This window comes from Bombus terrestris, chromosome 11 (assembly GCF_910591885.1).
Source record: "Bombus terrestris chromosome 11, iyBomTerr1.2, whole genome shotgun sequence".
NCBI classification, from domain to species: Eukaryota; Metazoa; Arthropoda; class Insecta; order Hymenoptera; family Apidae; genus Bombus; species Bombus terrestris.
The window spans coordinates 12,071,337-12,084,126 of NC_063279.1; the positions used below are offsets into that span (position 1 = coordinate 12,071,337).

Here is a 12,790-nt window from a genome sequence, read left to right on the forward strand (position 1 = left end):
CATCAGGATGATTATTATAAGAACATAGCACTGTGATAAATAAAAAATAATAGTAATAAATATGTAAAAGGTTATCCCTTTTATAAAAGGAACAATTCAGTTCGTAACGAAACAAATCGATAGCGACATTACGATTTATGATAATGTCAAACATAATCAATGTCGTGAGTTTTAGTTATGTCGAACGATATTTTCTGTTGTAACTTAGCATACGTAGCAACGACGAGATAAACTCCAAATTTTTAGCTGTTTCCGTAAGAAATAATATTCGAAATAAAAATTTACTCCGATTCGTACTAAATATGTATATATAATATGGACAACGATCGAATTACTTAATTATAATTATTATTATTAATTAATTATTACGCAATACTGAAAGCGTTTTTTGGCAATAAGGACCAACCAATGTTTAAAATATTAAATATATTTCTATATTGTATTAATGTAGTTTACAATGTTATCCACGCATCTTAGAAAAACAAGCAGTGAGGGGATGTAAAAGGGACGAGAAATGAGAAGAAACATGAAAATAAATAAGGACAGAGTAAGGGAGGAATACAGTCGGTATTTCAGTTCGTGTAACAAAATTTACAGTATGATAATATGTATTATGTATCTCATGTGTACATTTAACTCAGGGTAACTTTTCGATGGTAAAATTCGATATTCCAAAGAATATGATCACCAATCACAGACCAGACGCAGTGCATACGAACACAACAACGGTGGATATCTATTTGAGCCTGGATTTAATGTCGATATTTAACTGTCCGTCGATACAGACGATGTTACCAGTCGCCCTGTGCTGACATCTTGCCAGCAGATGGCAAAATTTGTTTAACAACGATTAATAAATGATATTGTTTCTGAAGAATCCTGTACACTATAAATAATAAAACATAATCGTAATATTCATAGATATTCACTTAAGGATAAAAAATCCTATGCCATTGATAAATTCAAACTTATAATTTAAGAAACAAAAGTGTTTCGTACTTTCCATAGCGAATGTAATTTTATCGTAAAATGAAACGATAAGCCACGGTCAACGAGCTCACGTGATCAAGGTTCCAAGAGTTTGTCTAATATTTAAATCGCTCGATCACGAAGAAGATATATTCGTAAATTTATCTGACGTATTGTTATATGGAAGATACGACAATGCGACGGATGAACCATTTCTCTTGTCGATAGTCGAATCTATTGAATTTTGCGAAGCGTATTACAGAAGTAATTGCCTTCGATTTTCCAGTAAACGCTGCCACACCTCGATTTTCCATCCAGTGGTCACATATTGTATCCTACATTCGAAATATGTACTACATAGTTGGTTCGACATGCATGTAAATGTGTTCTGCCATCCCTCCTTATTCCATCTTCTTGTTTATATGTACTTTCGAGTACCGGATCTGATAGAGGTGAATTCGCTCGAGCCTGAAATTTAGTTCGATCACGTTCGAATTATCGTAGCTTGTGGAAACCTGCAATGTTCGCGTTTCTTTCTAATTTAAAATGCTTCGAAATAATTTGCTTTCCCTAACTCCGAAGCTCTGTCGCATAAAACTTCGTTGAAAGTTCGATTGCAAAAGTTTACCACGACCATTCCGGCAAGAATATTTTCTCGATTTCGGGAATGATATTTGAGCTTAAATAGAACGACACTCTCCACATTGTGCTATTTCGTAAGATAAGCCGAAACAAATGGCAGGAGTTTAGATTAGAAATTTAGATTGGAAGACTGTCAGATTGCCTGAAACTCATATTTAACTACATATAAACTTGTGAAACTATTTTAATTTAAAATTCAAGCGAAACGAAACCGCGTTCTATCTGCTTCTAATTAACCGAACAAAATTTTTCACTTCTTTGAAAAGAAATTCATTTGTGGATATCACGGGTCAATTAATCAAACCACAGAAACGCTAAGTGGCAGCTTCATCTAGTAAAAATAATCAAAAACGAGATTCGATTGATATAATGAAAATTCATCGGAAAAATTCGCTCATCGTAGGATATCCCGCTCAAGACAGACGGCGCGAACGACGAATCGCGGCCATCGGTATCGAGCAGCGCATGTGTGCTACTCGAGCGGCCGACTCGAGGCGCCACGACGCCGGCGTCGCACGACGTCGAGGGCAGCGCCGACGGCGATGTACGTTGAGGTGGATAGTCGCAATCATGCCACCACCCTGACGCACGTTCCCGTATCCACGGTGCGTGTACGTCGACGACGCAGAGGTGGAAAACCGAGCCGGAGCCTCCGCAATAAAACGAATCTCGCGAGGCATAGTATACCTGTTTTATTGCGGAACGACACGCGAGAACCGGAAGTGTCAGGAAGTGTAGGAGAGTTGAAACCAAGGGAAGAGACAACTTTACAGCGACCAGCGTGACACGATCATCGTACAACGACCACGACGAGGATAGGCAGTGAACGATCAAAAAGGAAGAAGGACCAGGGTCGAGTAGAGCCAGAGACCGGTGCGCAACGGTGGAGAGTAACAGAGGAAGCAACGATCGACGCGTCCACGGTGGCCCATCGATGCCGGAGCGTCGAGACGCCACATCACGGCACGGTATATCGTCGTTTCCGATCTTCTCTACTTCGATCGCATCGTATTAACGGTTAAACTATGAGTATCGTGCACAAGCATACCGCGATATAGTATCGATGAAACGTGCGTCTGGTTGAATGCGTGTGCCTGTGCTGCTGCAGAGGGTTGCATGCGTGAATGCGGTGTGGCGCAGCTGCGAAAGTGCGCTTGACAAGTGCCGTGTGCGGGCCGGGGCGCACGTGTGCGGAAAAACGCACAACGTGTTTTTCCACGGAGCAGTGCGTAGTGCGCGATAGACGACTCGGCCGGAATCGTCCGCGGAAAACTGCACGTGCCGCTCGCGCGGATCGATCGATCGGAAGTGCGAACCCGAGAGAGCTTTAATAAAATTGGTGATGTGTTCTGGGTGGAGCGTGTGCAACGTGAATTATGGCGAGAAAATATGAGGATAGTTGGTGAGAAGAATACGTTGAAAGGACTCTAGTTTAGCTTCTTTCTTCTCCCGATGGGTCACGGTGACACGAGCGCCTCGCTCTCGCGCGCGCGAACCGTGTGCTCTAGCCGTGTCCGCTCTATTTCCGTGTGTTTTCTTTAGTGATGCTTGCAGCTGCGCTTCGAATATGATTTTTCCCGAGTATTTTTGGGTCGCGAGTGCGTCGGTTTTCTTCTTTCGCGGATCGATTCCGACTCGTCCATTCGCAGGATACTGCTAGATGTAAGGATCTTCCTCGATTTGGTCACCGGTGACGCGATATTTCGAGGACTACCAATTCTGCTGCGTGATAATCTTAACTCCAAAATATCTATATCTGTTCTTACCTCGATATAGATCGAGTTTATCGATTTCTCGTTATCCATCGTCCATTAAGCGTATTATAGAATGTTCGGTGATTAATTTTAGCGTGCTTCTCCTTTCGATGATTTCGTGTTTTTACTAGAGAACATTCTGGATGCGCGCGATTGCCTGCAGATTATTCCTTTCCACGGACATTTATTACTCGTGTATTATTTACTAGTGCAACAAAACTTACAATATCAGAGCGCGTAACGTAAGTTCGCAAGATCCTAAGGAATCCTCAAGCCTCGTGGACGTTATCGACGATTCCTCAGGTGCTTCTGTTCCCGCGTAACGACCGCGTGATAGCCATGACACTATATACATACATAGAACATCGGTATAATCATCAGTGGGTGACACGAGACAAAGATCACGGATACGCACGACGACGACGATGCGATTCGCAGCCACGGTGCGGTCGGACGCGTCCGCAGGTGCAAGAGGCATGCGTGAAACGAGGGCGTCGCACGTTCGCTTAGATTTGGCCTGTAATATTTTTCGTCGACTAAACGCCAATCGAAGCGGTCGCATCGAACCGAAATGGAAGAATTAACTGGGTGGAAGTCGATGGATTTTTGGGAGAAGAAGGCGGTCGATCGTCTCGAAGTTGGCACTCGAACGAGCGTTTCGAGAGAAAAACGATCCTCTAGGAGGAGTTATTTTAATAATGAGGGTATACCGGCGCTTTGTGGCCTCTCTTTTCTTTTTCTCGTGACCGCGCCGGCGAGCGTGAGAGCATCATCGGGGAACGCGTAATTATTTCTCGTTGTTGCGTGCAACAATAGGCACACCGAAGGGGGATCGATTAATTGATTTCTGTTATATAAAAAAGCGGGAGGACACGAGCGAGGATTGGACGGACCGCGTTCTACATAGACTCCGTAGCTTTCGATCAGCTCTCTTCGTTCATTCTTCGACGCACAAAGAAGAAGATAAAAAAATAGACAACGTTGCAGTCGGAGTCTCGTAGGATCGTTGACACGGGGGAATGTATTCTAATAAATTCAAGGAAGCCTAGTTTCCGTAAGGGGAGAGGAAAGCGACTGACCGACATTGATGAGTGCAGCATCAAAAATGCAGTCCTATGCACCGGCTATAGACGCGTCCATGCTGTTTCATCGATCGATCGAAATCTTTGTTCACCCAGTCGTTTAGATCTCATTGCACGTTCCCGTAGCAAGCAAAGCACCCTCCATTTCGTAACTTTTACTACAACTTCAACTCAACGACGTACAAGTTATTACGTTTACTTGTTGTCAAGATTCTTCTGTTATCGAATCGAAAGACAGGTTGTTGAGTGTTTTCGTAGTTGCTTGTAAGCTTCTTCGAATTTATTCGGAAGAAGAATATTCCATTTAAGAGGGAACATGATTGCGCGCCGAATGTGATCGTTAATGTTTCTACTTTTGGTAGAATCAAAAAATCTATCACTGAGTTTTCTAAGTTTTTCGTTAAGTTATATTCTCCGGATTTCATTGAGAAGGCGAGTGAACGAAACATTCCAAGTTTCTCGTAAATTTCCTCGAATTTCATTCTATGCAAGGATGTTCTACGAATAGGAAACACGTGTGCTAGATATAATTGTTGATATTTCTCGTTACGCGTTCATTCAAAGTTGGATCATCTAAATATATCAAACACGTAAATTCTCCCATGAATTAGTAATCATACAAATCTGAATGAACACTCATGCCATGATACTTTACCGTCGTTTACATCCTCTATTTACCGGCTCTGCGAAATTTTCTTTCGAATCACTCGTTTAAGCTCCTACGTATACAAGTATACACGATACATCAACAAACGTTAATTAGCAATATAACGTATTCGTTTCGTATGCGTGAATCTCACTGGGATTCAGAGCCCATACCGTATCAATCGCGTTCGCCGATGCTATTTCTAAATATCATTAATTTTTATCTACACGCTCCGGTACACGTGTTCGACAAGGCGGCTGGTTAATCGGAAATACGAACAGCTCGACTGCCTCGCACTCATCGACGAATTAAACCACCCAGACATCAAAGATATAAATTCTTCTTGAACCAAACCTATCATAAGTTCCTCTTACGAATTCAATTAACAGATTCTGTAGCTATTCTTTGGTATTCACGAACCAGGATTAACCCTTTCACTCTCGATCTATATTACATGTACACAATGTTATCTGTACCTTAGTACGTTCTCGATCAATAGAAAGTCCTTATTTGTCATCTCTTAGATCATTCGACAAAATTTGTTTTTATTATCAATAATCGTTAAAAAATAATTTTCCTTGGAGGCTAAAAAGGTATTGGACCGTGAAAGGGTTAAGGGATGACCCGGTTAACAGGTTAATCCAGGAATCAGTACTGTACGTCCTCGAAAGCATCGAGTCAGACCCGAATCCGTATTCCGGCAAATTGTCGCCGATTTTCCGCGAGAGGCGCGAGAAACTCCTACTATTTATAAATGGTTTGAACCCGGTCGCATTGGCGAACCTCTGGTCCGCTCGAGCTGCCGCCTCGTGGGCCGCCGCCGGTGTGGGGAACAATTCGCCACCCCATGGTAAAAATAGAAGCTCCTAGCCAGCTAGCCGAGAAGCTCGAGGCTAGAGCTCGAGCACGAGCACCGCTCTAGCGTGTTGCTAGAGCGGACGGACGTTGGGCGGGTGCGGTGAATCGTGTCTAGCCAGCGGTCGCGAACGGTTAAACGTCGACGTCGCGACGACACCGGGTTTCCGGGCCCCCGTTGATCATGCTGACGCGTACCATCGCGATTACCATCACACCAACGACTATCGCTCCTACCAAGACTTAACAACACGAAGTAAATCGCGATCGGACACGAAGACAACGGTGACGTTACCGATGATCACCTCGATCCCTAGAAGCTTGTCCTGTACGTGGTAAAAAAGAAAAAGAGAAATAGAGAAGAGATAGAAGAAGGTGCGAGTGTGTGCTTCAACAGGCTAATCGCTCGTTCCTCTGAGTTCTATCGTTTTCTGCTATAGTGTACCGCGTGCGTAGTTTCTTTCGGTGGATCCACGAAACGAAAGGATAGAGGTGAATCGGCCGTCGAGCCCAACGAGGAATCGCTCTATATTCCCTGGCCGAACGGCACTGCTCCTCGCGAAACTCTGCTCGTCGTGAAGTCTAGTGAATATTTTAAGACCGACAAGAGGCCGCATGTAGGAAGAGGCGGCGCGGGCTGATTCACTGGCCATCGTGTTCGCACGTAGGAGGACCAGGGAGACCAGGCGGTACAGAATGCCGCTGTTCTTCTTCTTCTTCTCTTCTTCTACTACGTGCACGTAGATTAACGCGACCAGCAACTAATCAAGAGAGGAACCAAGCTCCAACTGTTCCTCTAATCGGACGAGCTTTCGCGCCTTCGTTTTAACAACTGACCGAGCGACATACGAACACAGAACATAGGATAGGAGCGAGCTAAAGCTGAGGTGGAACAAGAGAGATAGAGACAGAGGGAAGGAGAGCAACGAAAGAAAGAGTGGAACGGAGATAGACTGTGTAACAGAGGGAGAGCGAGTGAGAGAGGGTCACATTCCGAGCGGATCACGGATGCTTATAGAAGCGTTGCGTAACGGCGTCAGACGGACGGCGAAACCGCGGCTGCTGTTCAGCCGTCGAGTTTCGACAAGTTCGACGAAAAACCTGCTGCATCCTCTCCTGGTATTAAGACTGTCCATCGAATGCCTGGAGACGGATACTACTACGTTGATATTCGGGAAAACTCGAAAGTGTATCGTCGATTGTGCCGTTCGCGTAGTGCCGACTGATCACAGGTGATCGGATCTAGATGGGACGTTGATCGGAATCGTCGATTTTGGGGCGAATTAGCAGAAGAGAAAACGTTCTCTCTCTCCCTCTCCTTTTATCGATTGTTGCGGATTCGTGTCGCGTGGCGCGAAATCAGCTGCTGACTCGATAGGGAATCTGAGCCGCGTTTAAACTGGCTGCTTACGGTGGCGAGTGCGTGCGAATGGCTGCGTGTGCGTGCGAGTCGAGCGCGTGTTAGGCTCGAAGGATAATCGGCGATCGATTAGCAGAATCGCTAGAACCCTGTCGATCGGTAGTGGTGAGAAACGTAGGGATGAGGAGAAGAAGGAAGTGCAAAGAATAAGAAATCGACGAAAGTATCGAACGTGTAAAACGACGCACGGTGCTACAGAGGAGATCGTACGGGTGTATCGATTCTCCTTGTGTCCTCAAGTGTTTCAAGGCCACGGGAAGCCGGTCGAAGCCGTTTCGCAGGGGAGTCACGAGATCGTCTTTATGAACTGTGATCGTAGTTCGTATTGCCGAGACTCGAGATTTTGCGGCGATGATGTTCCTTTCAGGTCCGTTGCTGTCCGACCAACGGCAACTAAAATTAACCCGTGTCGAATCCTAGAGCGTTCTCGTCTAGCCTCGCTTCGGGCTGAATTTCGTATTTATAGATCGTACACAAAGAAGAGAAAAACCGTATCCTTGACATCCAAATAACCAACCGGTCGATCATTGATCGATAACGCGTGACCATGCTGGTTCAGAGAAATTTACGCGAATCTCTTCGTTAGAGCATAGTAGCGCTCGAGTCTCGTCGATTCTTCGAATCGTTCTTTAAGACGATCCCGCGCTCCCATGCGAAGACATCGGACATAATTGCGTACGCGAGTTTTCACGTGGCTAAGTAAAATAGTTGACGCGATCAGTGTTTCTCGTCGACGACTTGGAGTGATCAACAAAGGGTTGTTCGTGTGATCTTGCAGAGGTCCGTTGGTGGTACGCGTAAAACGAGAAGAATCGTGGAGGTGGAAGGAAGGAAGGATGACGGAGCAACGTTCAGCAGGGAGACGAGGCGCGTGCGATTTTTGGTAACGGGTCAGCGCGACGACACTAACGAAGACGACGAAGACGAAGACGACGATAAGGAGCACGACAACCACGACGACTACGACTACGACCACAATCACGACGAGGAAGAAAAAGAAAAAGGCAAAGATTACGACGTGGGTGGTGGGGAAACAAGTTGGTGGTGGAGGAGGAGGAGGTGGTGGAAGACTAGAAAGTGGTGTTAAGAGATGCAGCAACAGCCAGCGCCGAACGGGGTGGCAGGTGGTGCCGAATTGCCTCAAACAGGTGGCATAAGCACTGCCCAACCTGGAGCGACAGGTACCGCCACGGCGGCGTCTAATCGTGCCCAGGTTAACGGTGGCAGATTCGATTTCGACGATGGCGGCACCTACTGCGGCGGTTGGGAAGATGGAAAAGCTCATGGACACGGCGTATGTACGGGACCCAAGGGCCAAGGTGCATACTCTGGTAGCTGGCACTTTGGTTTCGAGGTCTCCGGTGTCTACACCTGGCCTAGGTGAGACCAGACCTTCGGATTCTTATTAATTTTTGGCATGCTTTCAATTTGCTCTATTCGCTCCTTGCCTCGCTTACTAGCGCCGCTTTTCTCGACTCTCTTCGGCGAACTTTGATCGGGTTTCTTACTTTTTTTTTTTTGAGAACCCTGAATTATTCCGTTAGGATGTTGATATACGGGATCTTTCTGTTCTTTTTCTTTTTTTTTTTTTTTTTTATCAAAATGCGTCGATATAAAATAAACGTAAGAACGATCATTAAATGCAACTTATATATATATATATATATATGAAAATCATTTCTTAATGGTTTATAGTTAAACATTAATAATGTGGATTAAATTAAAATTCCGATAAAACAGATCTTTTGGAAACTTCGTCTAGGATACTACAAAGACATCGCAACTCTTGGAATTCTGGTCTTCAACGATTTAAAACCACAAATGCCCTCTCTGTTCGTTACGGATTAAAATTGATCTTCTTGGTTAAGCCAATCTCCGTGTACATTGTTACTATCCAGATCGTAAACCGTCTTCAATTAGCGGAACGATGTCAAATCAAAGGCATCAAGAATTTAATTAATAAAAACGTTATTGACCTCTATTCATCTTCAATTTATCTAGAACAATCTTTACCTCATGTTCTAATTGACTTTCCATTAACTACAAAAACAGACATTAGATTTGCTTGCTGTCACTCGTCTTTCTATTTTGAAGATTCTCGGTGAATAATAAACACTTGAAACAGGCATCCGTGTAAATGAAACTGGTTCAGGCTCGTTAGTTCTTGCTGGAGCGTGCATGCCCGAGTATTTCGGGGATACACCGGCACAGCATCGATATCTCGATCGCGGTCGAATGCTTTCAAACTCGGTTCTCTTGTCTCGAAAGCTAAATCTCCTCGACTCGTAAGAGGACTAAAATAATTACTCTTCATAGAACAAACACGGTCCAAACTTGAAACGATCGATTCTATTCGATCAAATTTCTTCCAACTCATTTACCATTTTGTCGTACGTGAATGATATAACTATCGTTTTCTTAAATATAGACAGTCCGTAATATAGGATTAGGTAGTGAAAGCTTCTCTATCAAAAGCGAAAGCAGAGCTTTCACGGGTTACATACATCGCTAGAAGCAGAAAGAACCAGTAAACCTCATCTTCTGAATCCTAAAGACGACACAGATCCAGATAAACGACTACGGAACAGATGAAGGTTTTCGTTCAAAGAGGAAACGTAGAGCTCTTTAACGAGCACATTGAAACGTTATATAGTTGAGATGACCAGAGTTGATATTTGAGCGATGAGAATTTGGTCTCGTTGTTTATGTGGAAAAGCGACTCTGAACGTTATGACGTATTCACAATAAAATAATCACCTACCGAATAGTAACCATAAATGTCACAATAACGATGTTTTCATTTATCAGTCGCGCTATCAATGCATTTTTGTGGAAAGAAAGCGTGAACCGATTTCGACTAGCAGATCTCACCGAATAGAGAGATGATAAATTCGTGCATTTAGCCTGGCCGTACGGAATTTAGCTGATTTTACTCTATCTTTGGGAATATCTCTAACGGCGTGAATTCGAGATAAACGGGAGACCTTGACACGTATCTCGGTATATACCTGGGGCCGGGCGGGAATCTCCCGATCCTGAAAGTAGGTCATCGAGTGCAAGGACAACGAGTCCGGGTCAGTGGGATCCGAGCGGTTAGGACCTAGTTCACGGACGCGGCAAACAATCGTTTCGCCAAATTTCCAGGACTTTCAGCCAACGGTTCGGACAGGGGGAAATAATCCTCGATTCATCATAGAAACTTATTTTCTTTCGTTTTTCAACGGTATTCCTGTTCAATCGCCTCTTGAGAGATTTTTCGATTGTGTTCAATGGCACAAGTGCACTTCTCCTTCAAATGAGATCAATGTATATAGAATATAATAATATATAACGTTCGTATTTATCGAAAGGATTTTTGCGACGACGTATAGCAATATCAAGATTACATTTATGGTAATAAAAATGCCAAAATATATAAGCCGCGTATGATATGCGAAACTATAATATATTCGTTCTGGTATTTCGAAGATAAAATAAATCTCAGTCTAGTTTCGTCTAGAGAAGAAAAATAAAAAATAATTATCTTTGCGGCCAGTAAAGCGGTTAACTTTATCTATAGTTTGCTCAAATAACAAACAATGCTACCATATGTATCACTTTCACAGTCTAATATTCTTCTAGAGAAGATCTGATTTTTGACAAGGCAAAAATTTGATGAAATGAGATATAATCACTAGATACATTTCTCTCGTTCTTATATCAAAGGCATTTTTCCTTTTTGCCTCATTCATAAATAAATAAAAAAAAAAGACGGTGTAATAAGCTTCTGTGATAAAAATTGTGGAAACATCTCTCTCGGTGATTCTTTTCCACGGGACCGCGTAACGTTGTAAGTTGCGCGACTATATTTGAGCCGTCGATCGTTCCGGAAGAAATTTTGTCACGCAGCTTTAAATAGTCCAGTGCAACGAGAGCTCGTAAATATAAGTGTTATTAACATCGGCTGACACACGAACGTTTCAACGTATAGGGGAATTGACCCACATTTTTATGTATTTTTAGTACGACGGTGTTCATCAATGGGAACACTCGGGATTAGGCCGAAACGAAAAGAATCACCGCGAATTCGAAATTACTATATTTAGAGTGTTTCGTGGGACTTGGAACAATCCTGAATTCGTCACCCTGTCAAAAATCATAAATAATTCGTAGATACTTGAAGCATTCGATAGCCAGGGTTCGACTATTCGGATAATAGGTCACGTTGATGCATCGAAACTTCGGATTGTCCAAGAATATACCAATATTATCGAATGTCAGTTATTGGGACATCTGAACCATCCCAAACATCCAGATACCAAAACTGTCTGTTCGTCTCTGTGTATTCAAATTCCATGTTACAGATCCTATTGCAAATTTTCCTTCGCCTCGAGAGAAACGAAGGTTTCCTGCTAGCGGTTTTAAATTAGGTCAGTTCCATTTACTTTAATTACATATTCACAGTTTACTAATAATGGAAAATTTTTATCCACACTTTTGACAGCGATAACTTATAATTCTTCGAATTTTGGCTTCGATATTAGCGAAGTTGGAGTACCCATCGAAGAATTCGTGACCTCCTTAAAGGTGGTAGATAAGCACAACGTTTTCGTGCGTTTTATGCGTATCGATTAACCAACCACGTTAACCAGTCATGTTACAATTACGAGAACACGTTGTGGATTCCGTGACCTCACGTAACAGAAAAATGTCATTCGAAAGGTCTGGGTTTGATCGTATCGCGAATCAAAGTCACGCACATCGAACAAGTTTTTAATTGAGAAATAACAATATGTTTTCATCCCTTGATCGATTTTGTCTTCGTCTTTCCGTTTATTTTAAATTACCAAATTATCTTGCAAGATCATTGAAACGATATAAAACAGAAAAAGAGAAAAACGAAAGAAGAGTCGCTTCAAAATTTCGAATTACATAAATTAATATCGTGGCAGATGTATACATAGAGTATCAATTTCAAGATTCAATTCGCGATAATGAGGATCATAGAATAATTAAAATAGAAAATGATCGTTCCACTTCAATCGTTGATTACACTGACTAAACCTTATCGGATGGCTATCATGCATGTGTTTAACAATTCAAACAAGCTCATTCTATAATCGTAATGAGCACTTAGAGGGTATTAAAAATCTTCCAGCGCGACTGTATTCGTTTCTTCTTTTAATACTCTCGCCACGTTTCGATGTTGGTTTTGCTCGATCAGAGTGCGTCGCTGGCGACGTTGAAAGGGTGGAAATACCGTGGAAAGAAAATAGAAAGAGGAAAAAAGGAGAAGGGACAAAGATGGGGAACTTATGTTTCTCGCGACCACGTATCTGGGCCGAGAGATTCCGTCGTTTCGTTTCCGTCTAAACTGGAGCAAGGTCTTCGTCAAGTCACGTTTTCCTAGGGATGCCCGATAAATTACGATGCTGCCTTTCGT

At 43.1% G+C, this 12,790-nt stretch overlaps 2 protein-coding genes across 6 annotated transcripts in view; one reads left to right on the plus strand and one right to left on the minus strand.

Annotated features, from left to right (window-relative positions):
* The window catches only part of LOC100648950 (cytochrome b5), a 70,337-nt gene that overhangs the window by 5,388 nt on the left and 52,159 nt on the right, over nt 1-12,790 (minus strand). The gene's annotated exons all lie outside the window — the stretch shown is intronic.
* Nucleotides 2,138-12,790, plus strand: part of LOC100647906 (junctophilin-1) — a 45,742-nt gene continuing 35,089 nt past the window's right edge. The window contains exons 1-2 of the mRNA XM_020865556.2: nt 2,138-2,579; nt 8,147-8,748. Of these exons, the coding sequence (XP_020721215.1) occupies nt 8,459-8,748 (290 nt within the window). The 5' untranslated portion in view covers nt 2,138-2,579; nt 8,147-8,458. The remainder of the gene's footprint in view (nt 2,580-8,146; nt 8,749-12,790) is intronic.